Source organism: Sturnus vulgaris, chromosome 3, assembly GCF_052056855.1.
Source record: "Sturnus vulgaris isolate bStuVul1 chromosome 3, bStuVul1.hap1, whole genome shotgun sequence".
NCBI lineage: Eukaryota > Metazoa > Chordata > Aves > Passeriformes > Sturnidae > Sturnus > Sturnus vulgaris.
Genome location: NC_142245.1, coordinates 54174088 through 54195699, shown reverse-complemented (window position 1 = coordinate 54195699; position 21612 = coordinate 54174088). Strand labels below are relative to the sequence as shown.

General features: G+C 37.9%; 2 protein-coding genes across 7 annotated transcripts in view; both read right to left on the bottom strand.

The window, feature by feature from the left end:
* Nucleotides 1-574: 574 nt before the first annotated feature.
* Nucleotides 575-8502, bottom strand: LTV1 (LTV1 ribosome biogenesis factor). Its single transcript, XM_014888646.2, has 11 exons — nt 8412-8502; nt 7582-7713; nt 6896-7084; nt 6162-6249; nt 5414-5534; nt 4498-4747; nt 3705-3832; nt 3088-3227; nt 2831-2883; nt 1932-2132; nt 575-1330 (listed from the first exon to the last, which is right to left on the bottom strand). The coding sequence occupies exons 1-11, from the start codon at nt 8412-8414 to the stop codon at nt 1217-1219; spliced, it is 1419 nt and encodes a 472-aa protein (XP_014744132.1). The 5' UTR covers nt 8415-8502; the 3' UTR covers nt 575-1216.
* An 8505-nt stretch (nt 8503-17007) lies between these two features.
* The window catches only part of PHACTR2 (phosphatase and actin regulator 2), a 127197-nt gene continuing 122592 nt past the window's right edge, over nt 17008-21612 (bottom strand). For all 6 annotated transcript variants that reach the window (XM_088161663.1, XM_014888625.2, XM_014888628.2 and 3 more), the window contains one exon: nt 17008-18593. In XM_088161663.1, coding sequence (XP_088017789.1) covers nt 18578-18593 — 16 coding nt within the window. In that variant the 3' untranslated portion in view covers nt 17008-18577. The remainder of the gene's footprint in view (nt 18594-21612) is intronic.

The window sequence follows — 21612 nt, the reverse complement described above, 5'->3', positions numbered from 1 at the left end:
GTCCCTGTTAGCTTGTCTCCATCTAGTATTCACAAAACTATTGAAGGAGTATCGAAGATGCTTTGAATTCACTAGTAGTCAAGCCACTCCACCCATGTGTTGGTTAACATGTTCCTTTCGGTAAAAAGGTTAGTTTTACATGTAAAGGCAGAAGATTGCTCTGTCTATATCATACAGACCTAAAGCCAAGGGGTTTTTTACGAATACAGATGGATTCAGGACTGACTACAAATCCTATTCATTTCATTCACATTATGGACAGGTCACTAGCAAAATAATTAATGTCCACAGTATAAACATTTAAGTTCGTGCCAAACCTACAGATTTTGAACCTCAGCTCATCTTCAGGAAGTTTTAATAACAATTGTAGTGGATAATAAATTTGTATTCCAATTAAATACATTTAGCACAAGACCTGAGGAAGAGTATTCCAGAAACACCAAGACAGTGACTATCTGCAACACACACTTCTTATCCAAGATTCTGCTGTTTGTTTGTCATCCTACTCAGACTGAGTACTTCCAGAAAAGCCAATTCCAATGGCAACATTAAGGGTCACTGACTACTGCAACTGTAACAGTCCTTACAACAGATTTTATTTGCAAGGAAATGTAAAACTCAGGGTTAGGTAACAACGATGTCTAGCTACACTAACAGCTTTTCAGACACCTTTGTTTACAAAAAGGCTTCCATCATAAACCAAAACAATAAATAACTTACCCAAAAAAAAGAACCAAGGAGGAGTGGGTGTAAACTCCTTGACTTACAAAACTGTATCATAGCAAGGAACTATATTCAACCATCAGTGTAAGAGAGAGAAGACATAAATGAAAATACTGTTTTGTAAAATGAAATAATTTAATAGAAGAATCTAATCAGTTCAAATCTGTAGGATTCTGCTGATTTGTTGAATACATTCAACATATATATAACTGTTCATTGATAACTTGTAAGAAAATACTCATAATTTTAATTCATTTCTACTGTAATGAAACTTTGCAGCAATTGCCATGTCACTCATGACAGAACAGATATCACCAATACATTATTTTATATAGAATTTCACTTCAGAAAAAATGACAAATTACTGGGTCTTGTTACAGGGAGATTTGAGCAACCCTCTTTGAGCAGGACTAGGAAAGGTGAGAGTTAGCAGTTCCCTTCTCAATGCAAATGAAAAATTAGGGATGTTTCCACAGTAAGTTTCTTAGTTTCATCAGGACAGCTTCAGACCTTGCACATTTTGTTTCAAGTTGAGCAACTCTTTCTCTTGTCTTGTTTTCTCCTGTTTGAAGGCCAGCTTGTTGGCTTTCTTCTCCATTCTGCGTTCCTGTACATAGGAATAATGAAAGATTTACAAAATAGGAATTCACATGCAAAATCAAACCATTCCAATTAACTCTTCTAATTCATGAAAACAAGAGAAATCTGGACAATAATATTATTTACGGCAATAATTATTAGCAGTTAAATTAATATGTGTACCAACAAGATAAACATCTTTAGTTAGCTGAAGTTTCTAATATGCTGGCAATTTCTGTTCCTAAATCAGACAGCTAAGATTTCACTGCAGTCCATCAGGATTTTACAGGTATCTGAGATAACACAAAGTGAAAAGTATCTGAGACATCATAACTATTTCCTTTGCTACTCTAGACTGCAAGGAAACTAATGTTCCTTCAGAAGTTGTATCTGCAGTAGTGGCCACAGTAACACACCCCAAGTTTTGATACTGGAAACCAGAAAGACAAAACTATGATGTTAACTTTCTTTCAGTAAATTATTTTTTTAAAGAAGCAATAATTAGTCCTTTGAGACCAGCAAGTTTTTCCCATTACCTTCAGACATAACAAGTGAGTTTGAAACAAAGTTCCTAAGACAGAATTCAGACAACATAAGATTTGCAAGGTTTTATTTCCAGTCAGGCGTACCTTTCGCTCCTCTTTTATTGCCTGTTTTCTGGCTTTGCGATCCTCTTTGCTCTCAGCTTTGGAACGAGGCTGTGTTGATGCTTTTGGCAGGTCACTGCCATTTATCATCTGCATGCGTTCCACCTGCTTAGCAGTGAGACCTTTCTCAGGCAAGACATGCAGGGGAATTCCAGTCTTCTGAGAGATTTTTATTGGTTTAGGCTAAAATAGAGAGTGCATATGTATTAGTGGCCCCTAGCTTTTTCTTCAAGAAGTGCACATGGCATTGCCTTATCAGTTTAAAAATTTCAGATCCAGACTTAACAGTAATAAATGTTAAGTCTCCTCAAACTATTTAACTTCCTCACAAAACACACATTAATCCCAAAGTGAGAAATCAAAACATCTGTGACAAAATCTGGTCTTCCAGAACAACAAAAACATTTTCCCCTTTTATTTTCAATATTACTGAAAAAATAAAGAACTTAGGTAGTCACTTAATATTCCTTTATAAGCTCGCAAGAAAAAGGTTTTCTTTCATATCTGGGATATCAAGCTGTGCTCTAATGATGGGGAATATATGGAAGAGCAAAGAACTAGAATAAATTGTTTCAGACCACAGGAAAATAAACCTGAACAAGTATGTATTGTGAGACACAGACTACATGAAGGTGTCTTACAGAAAACAGCAAAAGAAATTCCCTGCTGTTTCTGCCTAGCTATTACAGAAATTTTGAACTCAGTTTTCCTTCTAATAAGAAAAAATATATCTAAACTCTTCTTCAATGAAGAAATAATACCAGAGCCCTCCCCAATCCTCATTTCTGGCCCCTGTCTTTTAAAACAGATACCCATTGAGAAAACACATTTATCTCAAGTTTTCCCAGTGTTATTCATCAGAGTAAGTTCAGTAATTTTACCTTTGATGGCTCCTTAATAAGTGTTGGGTGATTATACAAGTTTGAATAGGTACCTAAGTCACAAAGGAAAAAACGTAGTCAGGAAAAGCTTGCAAATAGAAATGATGAATTGTACTGCTACTTAGGTTTTGGACATTCCTCCTGTTGTGCTCAGACAACACATAATTTTACCTGAAGTACTGTCAGGAAAGTTCTGAAATTACCTATCATTTACTTTGAAATGCTAAGAACAAATAAGCAAACTCCGAAATACTTACTCAAAATGGATTCACAATCCCACTTTTCTTTTGGCTCTTCAATAACGACAGTTACGATTTCTTCCTTTTCTTCTTCACTTTCTTCATTTGCAGGAGAGTCCAAATCTTCCTCAAGTTCAAGAGCATCCAATTTCACACAACTTTGAAGAAGTCCAGGGAAGAAAAAAATACAGTTTATCTATTTTTGAAAATGTATAATTATGTAAGCCCAGACTCCCTTAAGCAAAGCCCCAGACCCAAGAAAGGTATTTCCAATGAAATTTGCAGCAAGAATTAAGTTTCTGTAAGTAAGCCTCCTCAAAATAAACTAAAAACATTAGGACAAAGACATAGTCAACAAAAGAAGTATTTCTGCTTTTCAAGAGGATGAATGCCTCTAATAGATACTGCTTACATTAAGTTCAACACAATTATACAAAAGGAGCATAACCTACTCAAACCAACAAAATTCCTCCACTTGATTTTATCATACAAATAGATAATACTCATATGCAGCTGCTTTTATTGTGGGATGCAATCTTTGAGCACATGAACTTGAAACAACACACCCAAAATTTCCGTATAAACAGAGGATTACAGAACTACTTATGTGAAGCAGTACTTCTGGGAATACATACTTCTTTGCTTTCTCTTTGTAGTAATCATCCAGGACTTCCTGCAACCGAGCATTGTCTGTGTTAATGTAGCCTTCTAACTCCACATTATCTAAGGCTCCAATCTCATCTTCATCAAATTGTTCATAAAACTAAAATAAAGAAGTGGATATCTGTAATTAGACCACATTTGTCATGCGACTTCTTGATAGCTTAAAGTGCCACACATTTCTTTTTATTTGCCTCTTTCCTCTCCCCTCTCATTTGCTGAACAACTGCCAAACACATCTACAGTAGGATTTCCTCCTTACTTGCATTCTTTCCGTATGGGACTCACAAAGTCATAATAATATATAAACCAGTTTCTAGAAAATGTTTTCTGTTTGATGCATTATTTCAATCTATGCCTTAAGAAGCCTGTCACTGCTCAGAAAAAAGTTCCACCTTATTTCCACTGCTCTGACACCAGTACATGAATGTATACTTTACCAGGGACCCGTAAATGGTTTGCTGTGTTGAACTGAGCCTCTCAGACAAAAGTGTAACACTAATTATGAATGGTCATATAATCATCAGAGTAATTTTGTTTACCTCCATCAGTGCTAGGCCTTTCAATAACAATTAACACAATAACCTAGGTGACAGAAGCCTCTAAATGTACCAAGTATTAAATGCAGAATACCTGTAAAGAGCAATGGCTTGATGCCCTGATTACTACTAAAAGCAGTAAAATCTGCACAGGTTTACAGGATGAAATGAATCAACAGACAAAGAAGCATTTAACACCTTTCACAGTTACACTCTTGAGCTGCCTCACCTTCTCAAACCTGTCATCCAACAGGGTTAACTGCTCATTCCTTCTTATTACTGAAGATGTCATAGAATATTCTGTGAAACGACTCTTAGTTTCTTCTTGCATAAAAAGGAATTCTTTTGTCCGTCCATTACCCTCATCATCTGACAAAGGACCTTCTGAATCATAGTCTTTATCAGTACTGCAGCTATCCTTTTCATCACTATCATCTTCCATATCCTCCCATTCGTCTTCATCCTCAGCATCTGGTCCCCTGAACAGAAGTACAAAATAGTTTTAGAATAATCCGTGGACCTTTACATAGCTCTGACCTACGCTGGGTTATCTGAAACAATTTGGCAATAACAGATTTAAATCTTGAGTGAGACTTTTGTCTGAGAGCTGAAAGCATTGCTGGCTGGATCATGCATCTGTGCACTGACAGTCAAGTTATTTTTATATTCAGCTGTACATGTCAAAGCAGAAGAATATCAGCTGCATTCTTGACTATTAAAACAAGCAAAATTTCTTATTGTTCATGAAATTATGAGAATGATACCAAAACCGAAGTAGATAAAATGCTTACATGAAGCCTTTGTAAAGGTTTAGGAACACCCAATCGCCTCCATCAATACTATTACCGATGTATTTTACATACAATAGATGACAATGTTTTAAACAGTTCAAGAGCACTATTATTCCAAACATTGCATATAATCATGAGCTGAAAGCAACAAATGAAACCCATCTCTCGGATAATGTAAGAAATTTGATTTTGCAAACTACCATCCAAATAACACAAGGTAATACTTTTTTCAACACAGCGAAGTATTCAATTTGAAATCTTTAACCATCGTGGCTTCCTACCCCACCACATGCAACAGCAAATAGCATCTCTCCTATTTACATATGGCAAATACTTCAACAAAGCTCAATCTACCGCTTCTGTGGTTTATTTGCTTGTAGAACAAAATCATCTTCCAGGATATTTTCTGGATTGTCAAAGTCAAAATCATCATCAAGAGCGGCAACAATATCTGGGTCAAAATCTAGCCGTGGTCCTAGAAGTTGGAAAAACAAAACATAAATATTGACATTACAAGGCTACTTTCCTGGATAAAAACCAATCCAGCTGGACTGTTCATTTGCAGTAAGGAAAGCTTAAACCAAAGAATCACAAAATTCCTCAAGAATATTTGTAGATTTCATAGAAGCCAGGGCATGTCACCAATCTCTTGTCAATTTTTATCACTCAGAAAAAACAAAACCCAGGTCTTATACGTCCATAAATGTATTTTAATATAGAATATCATAAAAGAAAAAATATCCAGGTTAAAGTACCACATGATCAACTACCAGCATTTTATCTCCAACCCTAAAATTCCCTATATTACAAAAGGTTAGAAAGTGTTTTTCTGCTGCAATTAACAGATTTGTCTTTAGCATCCTTCTGCCAGGAGAAAGAGAGAACTGCTACAATTCCTAACTGTTATGAACTATGGAGATAGCTGTGGAGTCAATGTCCAGTGCAAACATGGATACATAATAAAAACCTACTCACAGCTTGTAACCCTGAAATGACACTAACAAAGGAATGTAAACACTACTCAGCATTTGAAAAGAAATTGAGTGAAAATCCAGTTCCAGACTTGGATTCAAACAGACGGAATAAGAAAGGTGAAAAATACCTGAAACAGGAGCAGCTTTATTTAACAAGCCTACATCTTCTTCAAACTCTGTGGCAAATACCGAGGAAGGCAACTTAATGGATGGAGCCTTAGAAAAAGAAACAGAAAAACATGATCACAATATATTTGTTCTCAGTTTCTTATTTGAGCTCACATTAACAAAATCATGCAGACAGTCCTGTGACCAAAAGAAATCAAACACTCTCAGCTGTAAGTGACTGGCAATGGCATACTTCACTGCTTCAAAGCATTTACTGCTTTTCCATTCCAATGTGATTCAGCATCATGAACTTCTACAAGTTATGCCAGCCATTGGAAAGTTCGTTTTTATTCTGTCTAGTTTCTATTACATTCCCCTTTAAAAACATGGTGTGCTGATAACACAACCTAGCATAACCAGAACTCCCAGAACACTCAAAAGTTCTAAAAAACCTTAAAAACAAACACCTACCCCAGAAAACACACAAATTGTTCAAACCAACACCTTTACAAGCCATCTCTGTAGAGAAAAGTTTGTAGCCAAAAGTTTGTTTGTTGAAACCCGAAGTGTTCCAACTCTGTGCTAGCAAAATAATGTTCATCAGTAAACTCTGGCTTGTGAGCTTTACTTGTAGGAAAAGTCTCGTTGTGGGTCAAAAGAATCCTTATAAATAAATAAATGCACACAATTAATGCGTCCAGAGGATGTTAAAGCTCCAAAAAGCAGCATTACCATTAGCAAAAATACTACTTACTGAAATTCTCTGAATTTCATCTTCTATGTGCCCCTCACTTGTGATGACAATTCTGCTTTGCTGTCCACGCACAGATGGGACAAGCTCAGAGGGACCAGAGGCTTCTTTGAGGTGCTGCAAATAGTCATAGTCATCATCAAAGAAGACACCATACTTGCGCTGCTCTGCCCTTCTTTGCTCCTCATGCCCCTAGGAAGCCGGGAGAAGAAAATAATCAAAAGGAATGCATTTAGTTACTCAAGTCCATTTAAAATTTACTAGCAAAAAGAAAAGCAACATATATACTGAGAATGTCTTAACGTTGAAGTCCTTGTAGTCCTCTCTCCACTACTTCACAGCTAATTAGACTGTTGTAGTCAGCTGGTTCCATGTCTGGGTGCTGAGCAGGACCTTCCCTGTCAGCGACATCACCAACAGTGCCTGTTTTATTGCAGGGAGCCAGGCAAGCTTTGCTATTGTTTTTAAAATACATTTACACCTCTAATGCCAGTCAATTCATCCTTCAACCATCAGGCAGTAACTCACAACTATGAAAATGCCCGACAACATCCCTTTTTAAAAAATAAGCTGAACTAAAAACTACCTTCTCTCAGGCTATGTTTTTTAATTGTAAATGGCATACCACCTTTCTTTCTCCATGGTATTTCTTATCTGAATGAACCTCAGTATTAAAAGTGAGTATTTACTTTCTGTGTGGGCAGCAGAACTCTTTGGGGTGCAGTATCATCAGCAGCAAGAGGATCCCTCTGACTTCGGTGCACTAAGTGAAATGTTACTGCTTTTTTCTTCTCTATGAAGGGCTTTTTCTTCTTGTGAGGCTGCAAAAGGAAATTTGGTTAACTGTTAACAAAAAATGAAATATTAAATGCACCTAAAGAGAATCTTTTCTCTGTAGTGTGCTGCTGTATTCATTTGCGTTTATTCACAATGTCTTATAAATATAAGCATGAAGACACCAGTGGGAGCTTAACTCATCTCCCCACATGCACAACAGACTGAACATTTAATATGTTCTAACAGCAAACGCAGCTTATTCAGCTGCAAAATGGCAACACATCGAACAGTAAATATCGGGTAATAGAACATAGAGTTTAACATGCAGCCCTAGAAAGGAATTCTGCAACACATTTCATCCAAGAAAGAAGAGAAACTGACATAAGGAAATTTATCTAGGCACATCTTGTCCGTGAGAGCTCTTTAGACGGCTGCTCCTACAGCAGCAATTCAACACCAGTCATGAGGACCATCTACAGACCCCTACCCAGCACAGCTCTAACATCGAAATACACGTGCGTGCTGCATCAACAAATCCACCAAGTATTCTCAATTGGCTGAATGCCTTTCCTATGAAAGGCTTACCACATCTGACCTGGAAAAACACTTCCAGCAAGGTTTCCGACTTCACTTTCCTAACAAAACGCGTCACAGCCCATACAGGCTATCTAGGGGGCGACCCTATTGCTCTAACCCACCTCCTTCCCTTGGCAATTCCCAGTACAGAACACGGCACACTCACCATGGCGCTGTCCCCCGGCCACTCCCGGTGTCCCGAACCCCACTCGCTCCCACGCGGGCCAGGCGTCAGCGCCCGCGGCCTCTGCCCTCCATGTTGGGATAGACCAGTGACCAACGGGGGGAAGCAGATAAGCCGCCAGCCCGGCCAGGTTTGTACGTTTTTGTTTTCCAGTGAAAACAAAACCACCAAAAAATCCGACCCTTTTCTCAGACTGCAACAGTATTTTTATAAAAGAGAGGCTCAGTGGACCCAAGCAGGATGCTGGCCGGAGACACATTTTCCCAGTTCTCCCCTCAAAATAGTGAGGAATGGTTGGGGCCGGCAGCGCCCCCAATGGCAGAACGCGGCGCAGGCGGGCGAGTGGCAGCGCGCGTGCGCAGCAGCCGGGACGGGGCGGGGCTCACTGAGGGGACGGGCGCGTAGTGGGGCTGGGTCTGAAGGACCGGGAGTAGATATCACGTGTTGGTATTAGCAGTGTTTTGCTATATTTGACTTCTTATTTCTGACGAGGAATGGCAGAGGGAACTGGGCCTGTTCAGAGGAGAGACGACTGAGGGGGGACCTCATCAATGTCCATAAATATCTGAAAGGAGCGTGTCAAGAGTTTGGATCCAGGCTCTGCTTAACAGTGCCCAGCAATAGGATAAGAGGCAACAGACAGAAACTGATGCACGGGAAGTTCCACCTGAATATAAGGACGAATCTCTTTACTGTGCTGGTGATCACGTAGTGGAATAGATTGTCCAGAGAGGTTGTGGGGTCTTCCTCACTGATAATGCTCGAGAACTGTCTGGACACAACCGAGTGCCCTGTGCATTAGGATAGCTCTGCTTGAGCAGGGAGGTCGGACCGGATGATCCACTGTGGTCCTTTCCTGAACCATTCTGCAGTATGACACTGTAGTTGTATAAATCTTACCTACACCGTGTAGCGGGGCTGTGCACAGACGCAGGCACTCATATACAGGCTCCTTGCTAAGAAAAAGAGAAGTATGCTTGGTATTTTAAAACCTGTTTTGTTACTTTTCGAAAGAAAGTGTAAAACACAGAGCGGAGCAGGTTTTTTCCATGTGCTCACAGGAAAATAAGGGTAACAGCTAAGAAGAGGTTTTCATTGAAAATTCAGAAAAGTTATCCACATTATGTGTGTATGGATGCAGCTAAATATATATGCATGCATGTACCTTAAAGTATTAGCTTTAGTCGTATTTGGGTGGATTTCATTGGTTTTCAGTAGGTGTCACTAAAGCTCCAAAAGAATCCAGATTTTCACTCTTCTGGCTGTTTTCTGAACTCTTGACTCTTTACCAAGTTTCATCACACTACTCTTACAGAAGTGCACAATCTAATCTGATCCACTCCATCAGCTGGAATAACTCCTGTACTCGGGATATTCAGATTATCTCTGCATATGTCTGTGCAGAGGCTGGACTTTCCTCTTTCTTGCAAAAAATGCCCGGTGAGTGTCTTGCTGCTGCCAGCTATGAGCGGGTGTTGTACGCACCCTGCGGCACAAGGAGATCAGCAATGACCTTTCCTGGACCGCAGGCTACGAATGGATTTTTCACGATGCACCCAACAGCAACAACTCCCTCCCTACAGTACGTCCGTACTGCCAACTCAGCGACAGCTGGAATAGCAGAGCTGGATTTTCACAAGGTAATTAAGAGCAGAATCGTTCAGCTGTTGAAAACACAGTACTTAGCATTTATTTGTGGGGTAATGATGTAGATTAGATTACTCCTTATTGCTTCCAAGGTCCTGATGTGCCTCTCTGGCATCCCCAGAAGTATATGTACAAAGACTTGGTGACAAGGATTACATTTCACAATCCCCTAAACCTGGTGACCTCTATATCTGGTGGTGGCAGTACTGTCATTCCACGTGCCCCAAATCTGGTTTAGAAGCATTGTATCAGTTTGGATGTGGAAAAAATTAAAATTTGCTCTCAGCTCTGTTGTTAGTCAGCTGTTTCCTAAGTGTAAGATAAGTTTACCTGTTCAGTTAAGTCTCAGTGTTTTCTCTCTTTCTTTAATTTACATCCTTCCCTTGAATTTCCTGGTTAGATTCTAAGTATTTAGGAGGAAGGATATTAAAACAGAGAGAGATTAAAACAGGTTCCTTCCCATATCACAGAAGGTTAATGTATACTAACAGTAATGTATCTGGAGATGAGTTTGAATCGAGGATTAGCAACAATAGGCATCACATTGCCTCTTTTGTTGATACCTGAGGGCAAGTCATCTCCTGTTTTTATATCAAAATTCAATATTTAGTATTACATGTCTGTGAACTGTGTATGAGAGAATGTCTCAGAGACTCTGCTTAACTTCTCATTTCATCCAAGCCTTACAAGGCCATCAATCCCACTGCACTCTGTCACTGGGTTCTTTGCAGAGTCTACTAACAGAGCTCAGCAAAGAGCATCTACAGAGACTGAGGGAGTAAGTGCTTGGGTCACTAACCACTTCTTTTATGCTTGCAGAAGAAAAATGGTCAGTATTGAAACAGTCTCATTGTCAAGGCAGCCACTTAACAGATAATATGCTGGAAGCATATCCTTATCATAATCAACTTGCCTTCTGTGTGGGGAAATTTATGCTCATTTTTTCTCTTAGTTCTTGCAAAGAAGAAATTATTGCAGAGTAATTAAAAATGGAAGTTATTGTCAGTCACTTTGAAAGTTAAAAGACTGGCAGATGCATTGCTGACTAGGCTGAACCCTCAGCTGTGCAGATCAGTTTTGTTCATGTGCAGAGGGTGTATTTCCACTGCAAATCTGCTGTCAATGAAACTGGTAAAAAACACTTCTTGCTGATAAAAACAGGGGAAACTGGGATATATACTAGGTCTCCAAACCGTTGACTACAACACTAACTTTATATTTTTAAACCAAGTATCACCTCTTTGAACACACCTCTCCATCAATGCACCACACACAGTGAATTTACCAGATGTGTTTGAAGGACTGCCAGAATTCAAAGAAAAGTTTCAGGAAACTTTTTTCATCTCATTTCCACAAGGAGGGAATTTGGTTTGGCCTCTGGAGGCTCTCTGAATTTAACTTTACTATGTGTGCCCATGTACATGCTAGAGATTCAAGAACAAAATATTATATAAGATGTTCTGAACAATTTTATTGAGGTGGATTTTCAAACTTTCTATTTATATATATTCATTCATGTATATCTATAGTTCAAAGTTGCAGTTGTCTAAGGCACTTGGAACTGTGCACAGCAGAGTATCCTACAGTGTACAAATAGGCAGCACACTTTCAGTTTTCTTGTTTAATAAAAACACCACAAAACAAGCATAACATATTGTGCTGTATAAACCCCCCAATACATTCATTTTTTTCAGGTGATGATACTGGACTATATTCGTGTGCATATGTATATATATATATATATACTACACTACAGATAAAATCTCAAGAAGCAGCTATCATTAATTTGTAACAATTGCAGTTACTTGCATTCACAGATATCACACACCTGTGTAAAATGCTGTATCAGATCTGCCACTTATTTTGAGTTACCATGTGCAATCACACTGAGCCAAGTAGATGCATTCATTTTATAATTGTTACACAAAATCCGCCCTGCGTAAGCTGAAAAGTTATTGGTATTGATTCTCCACAGCCTTCCATCTTTTGAAAGTAATGAAACATGTGGAAAGTATGTTTTAAAGGGACAGCAATTCTAAGCTGATAATGTTTCAGATACATTTTTTGTAGTTACCAGTAACTATTTAGCATGATGGGCGGTGGGGAACCAAGGCTTGAATTTTGTTTGCCTTATTTGACTTGTAAATGGAAACATTTAATGAAATCAAAGGAACTTACTTAAAGAATAATTTTTCACTATTTTTCATCAAATTAATAGAAACGATAAAGTCTAAGAACTGGCCCACTGTGTATGAATAGGTGACACTCTCTATGCAAAATTTTAATTCCAATGAATTCATGTGGAAATTCCATTTCAGGTGATTGTGGCCACCTCAGAGTCTATTTAGCAAGAAAGACTCTTCTGGCTGTACTGGACCCTCGGAAGCCCCTGCTGGAGCTTAGCAACCCGCACTGCTGTGGGATCGAGCCCTCCCTACTGGAGTCTCATCGCTCCGCAGTGGCCGCGTGGACTTGCTTGGAAGAGGCAGGTGTGCAATGATTCCCAGTGCTGAACCTGTCCTGGTGTACTGCAGCTGTGCCAGGGAAATACAGGCTCGTGATCTGCCCGTGTTTAAGGTACAGCTGGCTCCGAAGCACAGCACACAAACGTTGCCATGATTTACTGTTTGAGTCATTGTGCCACAGAACGAGGACACAAACTTACCAGCTTTATCAGCTCCTGTGTGTACAACAGTGTCTGTGCTCTGCAGTCTTCTTGTGCCTCTCCCAGATTTGCAGTTCGGTTGTAAAAGGAGTTCTATTTTTTTTAAGGAAACCCTCCCTCCCAAAACTTAAGAGCTATTTAAACAGTTGCAGACAATTAAGCATGTGCAATCTCCCCACCCTTCCCCTGCTGCTAATACAGTTGGATGGCCATTCAAACAAGCCATTAATATTTTTGTTTCAAATCACAGCAGCAATAATAATAATAATAATCCCAAACACAGTATTTCTTTAATTCCAAAATTTATACAAGTTTACAAATCAATATACCACCACACAAAGTAGTGAAAGGAAGAGAAGATATGTTTAGCAACGTTTTAAACGTTTTACTATAGCACAACAATGTTCAAATATTGTTAAATTTGACATAGTATTGCAAGATTTCTTTTTTTAATATAAAGAATTTATACTTGAACAAGAAGATACAGATAATATCATTGCTTTCTTTGTTTCTATCCAATGCAATATGCAGCTTCTAGAAAATACTGGTGAAATGCTGTATCTAGTTCATATGAGCTTTGTTTCCATTAAAATCTTGAAACAAAATGGAAACACAAAGTGAAACTTTATTGATTATTAAAGCTAATAAATAGAAACATGTTCGAACATTACAGAAAATATATTAATTAATGTATTACTATTAATTTATATATTAATAAATTAATTAATCTCACTCCATTTCTCCCTTTCTCTCTATAGATAGAGTTTCGTAAGTTTTGGTGGGGTTTTTTTTCAGATTTTTGTTAAATAGAAGTTTTTAACTCTTCTGGGGAGGTTTTTTGGTTTTTTTAATTTGACCTTCAAAATATTTTGGTATCAACCTTATAAAATCTTCCAGAACATATATTTTTTCTTTTCATCAGAATCTGTGTCTCATCAGTGAGCATTGCACTGATCTTGGTATAATAAGAATACAGCTAGCAACAATAATAGAACTAAATGTGGAAGATCCTAAAGGCAGGAGGCAAGTTTATCCATACTTTCTTTTTTTTCACCCTGAGTATGTTTTCAGTTTAGTTTACAGCAATGGCACAGGTCTTAACTCCCGAAGATCATTAAAACCAGAGGACATGAAAGTGTTAAACACACAGTTCATGTGTAGCTGACAGTGTCAGGCAAATGTAGACTTGTAGCTTGGTTTGCTTTATCATTAAAGCATTAACAGACATTAAGACGTGGGCCAATATTCTGGTCTCTGCCTAGGATGTCAGCAGTGCTCATACAGGCCTGTCCTGCCAGGTACCCAGGTGACAGTGTGGCTGTCCCTATCCTGACTCCAAGCCCTGCCAGCTGCAGACAGTCAGGGAGTTTCAGTTGATTCCCAAGCTGCCAAACTGGATTAGATGCTTTTAGTCTGTTGCTGGCTGGATCTTCTTGTACTTTATGATGATACAGAATCAGGGCTCAAATTGAGTTAATAGTCAGGTTAAGCAACTGTTAATTTGAAACTAATTCTCTCATGTAGCTGTAGTATTATTAGTTACAGGTCTGAGTTTGAAGCATCTCTGCAGGAAACCAAGGACTAATTTTACCTGGAAGCAAGGGTCTAATTTCTATAATATCCATGATAATTCATCCCTTCATTTCACAGCTTTCATTTGGCTTTCAGGTTAAAAAATAGGTGCTCATCTGATGTGGTTTTTCCATGTCAACACTGAGTTTGTAGTGCTTTTCTAAGAGGTGCTCAGGGTGGCCAAAGCAGATGGTGGGGCTGTCCTGCCCCACACCACATCAGAGGTCGGTAAAGTCCACCACAGCAAGGGACATGCACAACTGTAGGTAAATGATAAACCCAGTAAATAAATGCAGTCTTGTAGAACTACAAATGGCCATGATATACTTACAGTGATTTTGAAGAGATATTGCTTCTGGTCCTACCATGTTTCAAATCACCAGCTGAAATGGTATTTAGCTTAAATAATCATTAGCATTTAGTTGAATTTTTTCTTTTTTTGGTACTTGTTGAGTCAACATACATAGCACAAATAAAAAAAAATTCAGATAGCCTGTATTTGAGTTACAAAGATTAATATGTATTACCCAAAAGAAGAGATGAGACATTCTAGAACCATTTCAATTTTTTATGTGAAGAAGAAATTAGGATTTGATTAAGCATCCATTCTTTTGCACCCACAGCAACATGCTGTGATGTGTGATTAAATGGATAAATATATTATATATGAGATAATTTCAGAAACCAGTACTTCAAGCTGCTAATTTTCTTTCTGTGGATGTAGACATACCTATGTCTGTGGAACATAGGTATCATGTGTGTAAGGTTTGTCATATATTGTGGATGACATTTAAATGATTAGTGCCACTTGATAAAAATTATCATACTGATCCCACCTAGCCAACTGGCCTGTACTATACTTTACATGAAAAGTGCTATTTTTTCTTTGCCTAACATATTTTTATTTTTAACTCTAGAATTACTCACTCATGAATTTCTCAGGACTTGTCCCGGTTTTTCCCTTCTAGTAGGCATGCAGCACCATAACAGATATATGGTGTAATATTTCCAATGGGTTATTGATGCAACTGGAAAACATTTGAAATTATCAATACAGAGGACTAAGAGAGGCAGCAGAAATTTACTTCAGGCTTCTCAAAGCAAACTTGCTTCACATACCAAATTCTCTTTATTTTTTATTGCATGGACAACACTTCACAGCTGTTGTTTTTCTGCTAGGTGATAATTAGAATATAAAAATAGTATATACAATTCTATGTCTCTGTGTGGATACAATACACTGTGGATAGTTTGTAGTTCTAATTCTCCAAGTATACTAAATAAGATTTTACATAAGTTCCAATAAAGGCAACTCTTTTTGTCCAGTTACATAAATGTGCTTAATTAGTTTGCTGAACTGTGGGCTAAACAATGCATCTGATCATTATCAAAATAGTAAGAAATTAAAAATTAACTCAGCATCTCTACCAAGGCTAATGTCCTGCATCTAGCAATGGCTTGGAGGGAATACTTTAAAAAAACCCCTCCAGCCCCAGAAGGAGGATAGGGAAAGCCTGAGTGATACCTTACCTATGCATCCTTATTTCTTGTGACATAACTTCAGCTTGAAGAAATCTGAGCCAGAAGTTGTATCCTCATCTTTGTGTTATTACTCTTAAAACGAAAAGGTTGCCACCTGACTTTGCATCCATGGTCCAGGCCTAGTATAGAGGAATGTCTTCTTGCAAAGTCAATTTTTTCACTTCATCCTTAGAGTTTAACAAGTTAAAGTTTGCTTGTGTAACCTGTGCGTACCTTGGCACGGTGGTGGAGCTGCTGTCTTATATAAAATATTTATAGTCTGACCTTACCTTTGTCCAAGTTATTCTGGCTGTGCAACAGCTGTCTTTCTGCCTTCAGTATCTTGGCTGCTTTCAAATGTTTCAATGTGATTAAGGCAACACTGAGATCTATTTAATTGCTCCACTCATTTCCTTTGAAGTGAAATACTGTGTTTTATACTTCAAAGTCAACATAGTAGACCTTGATATGATTTTGGACACACATTCCTAAATTTGGCAACATCAGCAAAAAAAAAAGTTGAAGCAGAACTACTCTAGTGTAACTTTTAAGTTTACTCTTCAAATTCTAAAAAGTAAAAATTAGCATTCTACCAGAATTGCTGACAAACCTTAGCTCTAATGCCTTGCTAATTCCCATATGATTTAGTGCCAAAGAATACATTTTCACTGCTTCCTTGATGTCAAAGTGGTGTTTCTATATTTATAAAATGATGGGCTTTCCAGAAGCTTATTTTCTGCAAATGGAATCCTAATGGCTCTTATTGATTCCATTAAAAAGGAAGGTGCTGCTTCCTCTTCTTTGGTACAAGCATGCAGATGGCTTTTTAAATTTGGTTATTGATATTTAGTGGTTTCACATCATTAGACTTTTATCAAAGTGAAATGGATCCTAACAGTCATTTAAATCTTATGTTTTTTAAAAAGGTTTGCCAATGTCTTTAAAAATAATAGTGACGGAGAATGATGGCTGTTGGAAAGCACTCTCCTGTTACTAGAGGTGCTCTTCACTAAAATAATCCACCTCATTTATGCAAACCTGGTCTTGTAAATAGCTCTAAAGAGGGATATCTAATTTTAGCCACCAAATTGCCTTCCTGCCTTTAGGCTGACATCTCTAACAACAACCTTCAATTTTATAAACTAAACACATTCCACAAGAATCTATCAGAGGTTCTGAGGTAAAAATCACATCTACACAGACCTTTTATTGCCAGAAAAAGAAATACTTACACTTCATAATTAAAAACTGAACAGGACACATAAAAGACAAAAATCAGTTGTAATATGTACACACATTAGAAAGGATAAATAGCAAATATATTGTAATACTGCATTAAATGTATGCATATGTGAATTCCAGACCCTCCCCCCGAAATGTTGTGTACACTAATTCAAAGGATAAATAAGTGCTAATATAAGACAGAGAATTTCTTAGTGTAAACAATGCCACAGGTTTTTTAATAGGCCTTTGGGCCAACTTAGAAAAACCATGTATTGCCTTTCACACTCCATACCACTTAATTTTAATAGTACTGTATTCACATGTACAATTTCAAGATAGTATAAAAAATTACGAATCTAAGAAGCACTCTTCACACTCAACAGAAACAGGCTGGAGACACTCCAAGGGTCTTTCTTTTACTTTTGAAGGACCACTAACTGAAGACATACTGATTCATCTAGGAATTCTTCCTCAAAGCAGTGCAAGAGTCCTTAAATGTAAAAAGTTACATTAGTAATCACTGCTTAGGCCTATTAATAAATACTTCTGTGCCTAATTTCAATTCTGACTTTGGATTCACACTAGCATGATGTCAAAATTGTCACTACTGCCTGCCATGGATGACAAAAATAATGATCCCTCTGGTTTGAATGGCAAGCTACAGACAGCAAGGAGTGTTTCTAAACATAAAGCGTTTCATTGCATTCATAGTGTCACATTATTTGTCCTTCAAATCCTGTTTATGTATTTCTGAGGATCCAGAGTATGTCAAGATTAAAAAACCAAAAAATATATGACTTGTTCTGTATGAATGTTCCATGTGTTTTCCTGAAGCATGCGCACTGGGATTTAAAAAAAGACGGTTGAGTGATACTAGGACTAATTTCTGGCAACTGTATTTACTGGCACCAAAGAAAATGACAGTTCTTCCTAAACTGATGACATGAGGACTTATGGCTTGCTATCTTTTTAAGACAGGCTGCAGCCACTAAAAAACCTACATGCACAATTGCTCACACTCAGGTTTTTTTTTAAAAATAATTCTTCCCACTGGCCAAGTGCATTGTTGATCAGTCCCATCCATTCCACTTTTATCTGTGGACTGACAAAGTCTCTTTTCTCCAGCTCTCAGTTCTTTTTTCACACCCCCCCGCCCCTTGTTACCCTCAGTCCCAACCCTATGAAGTCCGATGAGATCCTGGCAGCAGGCTCTCCAGCGATTGTCTTCAGCACTTCCTGACTTGCAGAGCTCTGACAAAGAAGTCCACTGGCTTGTCCCTGTGGGCTTGCCACAGAACCGTGGTCTGTCTGGACATGGACAAATGCTTCCTGTGGGTTCTCCTCCTAGACTAATCATTTGTCTGCTGACAAAGATGAGAGCCGCTTTCTTCATTAGCCTCAGGGTAAGCTGTAGCACACACTCATACTCAATCAAGTTCCAGTGCAATTTTGGGTCTTCAGGACGCAATGATTTCCCCAAAGAAAACTGTTACTTGAATTATGGGATGTGGTCAAACAGTTATGGACGATGAAACCTGAAAAGATAAATTAAAAAACTTAGAATTATGTTATTTCAACTGACAATAACACTGATCCTCATCCTGCTCTCATTGCTGTTTCCTTTTGCAGGCCAATTATTCCTGATTTTCCTGATCTGTGTTGGTTTAGAGTCAGACTTGTCATTTCCTGCTGCCCATCCCTCTCTCCTTAGAAAACCAAACAGAGATTTGGTGTGGCTCAAGCACTGGTGTGTACCAGTGTGTCTGTCTGTACCATTAACCTGACAAGTGTGGTCCTTGGCACAGTTTTTCATGGGTCAGTCAGTGCTTTCAGGTACTGCCCGGCATAGTTGAGATTAGCACAGGACAGCAGGCAGGCTGGCTATGGGGGGGACACCCATAGTGTGTGAGGTGAGGGGAAGAGGTTAACTGCATGGATTTAAGCTGTGCCAAGCCTGCTGGCCTCGGGACCAGAGACCAGTCTCCAATCTGTTTTGTTTGCTGATACAGATTTAGCCACAATTGCATCCATTATTTGGAGATGCTACCAGTAACAATTATTAAAAAAGCTTTGCTAAACCATAAAAATTAAATTTCTGGGAGTTTAATCCTTGTGCAAATTGAAGCTAACAAAAATTTTGTATTTTCTTTTAAGTAAGCAACAAATCTTATAGCACTTCAGATGCTTTCTTCTTATTAGCAGCAGTAAACTGAGGTACATGAAGGCCCAAATATACCTCACATTTTTTAGGCTTTTGGATAGGGCATGTACATAACTCCAGATTGCCTGTATGATGGCTAGGGAAGTGGGTTGCTCCAAAGGGTGTCACCAACCCTTTCTATAATAAGTTAGGAACCCACCGCAACTGAAATTCTAAATCATGTTAAATGTAATGAATCCAAGCAAAAGGGTAAGGAGGGCACCAGTATGAGGTTCTCAATGTATCTATAATTAGACAGAAATCCCTGTTTAAATGGCTTTAAAAATTCATCTGTCCAAGAAGTGGTAAAAGATGCAGCAGCTTGAAAAAGGCATAGGATAATGATGTATCTACAATGCAATGGATTTACCTACGTTTTTGTTTGACACATTTTCTCTCAATGGTTCCACACATTATCCCTGTAAGTTGATTCAATACAATGCAGGGATGCAGTTCTCAAATGAAGGAGGTGTGCACAAAGCCTGACATTCACAACTTTGCAGCTTGTCTACTAAATGAGGGTACAGATGATTGCTGAAAAGACACTGGGGATTTGTATTTTTGTAGAAAAACATTATACTGGAGTATATATAGCATTTTCATTAGAAACACTTCATGAACACCTGCTAATGTGGTCCTCCCAAACTTGTACTGATTTCTCTATTGTATAAACTAATTTTCTTGGATTTTGTTTTGAAATAACAGAAAGAATAAGTCAAAATTACTAGGAATAGAAAACCTGTCAATTGACAGTCATTACAGTAAATGATGAACAATGAAACCCATTGTTCTTTCTTTTCCAAGTTTAATATAAAATTTTAACATTTGAAATATACTGTAAGTACTGATTATAACATTAAATAATCCATATTTAATTTTCAATAATATAAGAAACCATGTACTATAAGCTATTTCCGTTTAGTAAGCAGCTACCTTGTTGTCTCAGTCTATCACAGAATAACCTTTGCTAATCAGGTACCAATACAAGTGCCTTTTGGCTTGCATTATCTCAGTGATGTTCTTGAAAATAATTAAAATATGAGAAATTAATTCTCTGGCTAGAGACTTCTGTCTATGGTTCTCTTAAATCACTTTTGTTGTATCAATCCAATATAAGCAGAAAAGACATAACTTTTAATGAGACGTCCCAGAGAAAACAGGATCTCTTTTTATTTTCAATTAAAACATCTGCATGTTATTCTGCTCTTAAGTAGCTTTTCCTAGTGTTACTCTTCTGATTTCTGTGTAGCAACCCCACAACATGACAAGTGAAACAAAAGAGCATGGATAAAGAACAGAAAAGAACCTGACTTCCCTCAGATTGAAATTCTTTCAGGACCCTACAGAATCATTGCCTATATTTATCACAATTTGGCTATGCCTATTTTTTACTCTCCTTGAAAAAAAAAAAATTTACTTTTTAAGTGGTTTCTCACTCCACTAGATTCTGGTTCAGCTTTCAAGAATCCAGTTGCAATCAGTCTCAACTGTTCTCAAACTCATGAAAAAATATCCAATTCTTTTTGTATGAATCATGCATGTCTGTACTTAGGCTTCAATATTGCAATGCATCTCAAGAAACACAACAATGTAAGCAGGGGGTTGCTTTCTATACCTGCTATTTTTATTCCCACCCTTGAGAAGCTCTTTTTAAAAAAGCAGTATTTTTCTATATTCTGAAAAAGATATTCTACCTGCTACCTAAAGAGAAAACGACATCAGAAGCTAAATGAAAAGATAAATCTCCATGTTTGAAAAGGACATTTTCTAGTGGTCAGAATGCAACTCAATTAAAACCCTGCATCCCGAATCATCTTCTGGCTTAGGTTTGCTGTTTGTGAAACTGGTTTGAATTTTTAAAAATGAATTTGTTTATGTTGTATCTACACAGAAGTGACTTTAACTTACTATTTTTAAAGACTCCATGTTTTGGTGAGAAAGAAATCACTGAAGTTGCGAGATCAAGCAGTGAAGTAGCAGATACATGAAACACCCACCAACCATTATGAATTTTCCTTGTGATGCACTCTTTAATTAGATGGTTTACACTCACTAGCTCAGATCCTGAGTTTGGTTGGAACAGTAGCAGGAAACAGAAGGGACCCAGTCTTAGACAATTGTTTTTATTTGACTTAATTTTCTGCAGAAGCAAAGATATTAATACTCTGTACACAATGTTTTCATTGTGTACATAGTATTAATAGAGTTTTGATTGCTGGTGGCAATTTTCAGCCTTTGTAACTTTCAAGAAAAATGAACACATGCCATGGAGATTACAGAAAGTGTGTCCCTCCCCCTAGGAATAACTCTGCCAAATCTGAAAGCCTGCTAAAAAACGGTGGACACTTCAGACC

Excerpts from the sequence above, each read along its gene's own strand:
- LTV1 (XM_014888646.2), bottom strand. Across the intron at positions 5,535-6,161 it reads TAAAGCTGCTCCTGTTTCAG|GACCACGGCTAGATTTTGAC; the intron begins GTATTTTTCACC and ends TCCAACTTCTAG. Across the intron at positions 2,884-3,087 it reads GGATTGTGAATCCATTTTGA|GTACCTATTCAAACTTGTAT; the intron begins GTAAGTATTTCG and ends TTTGTGACTTAG.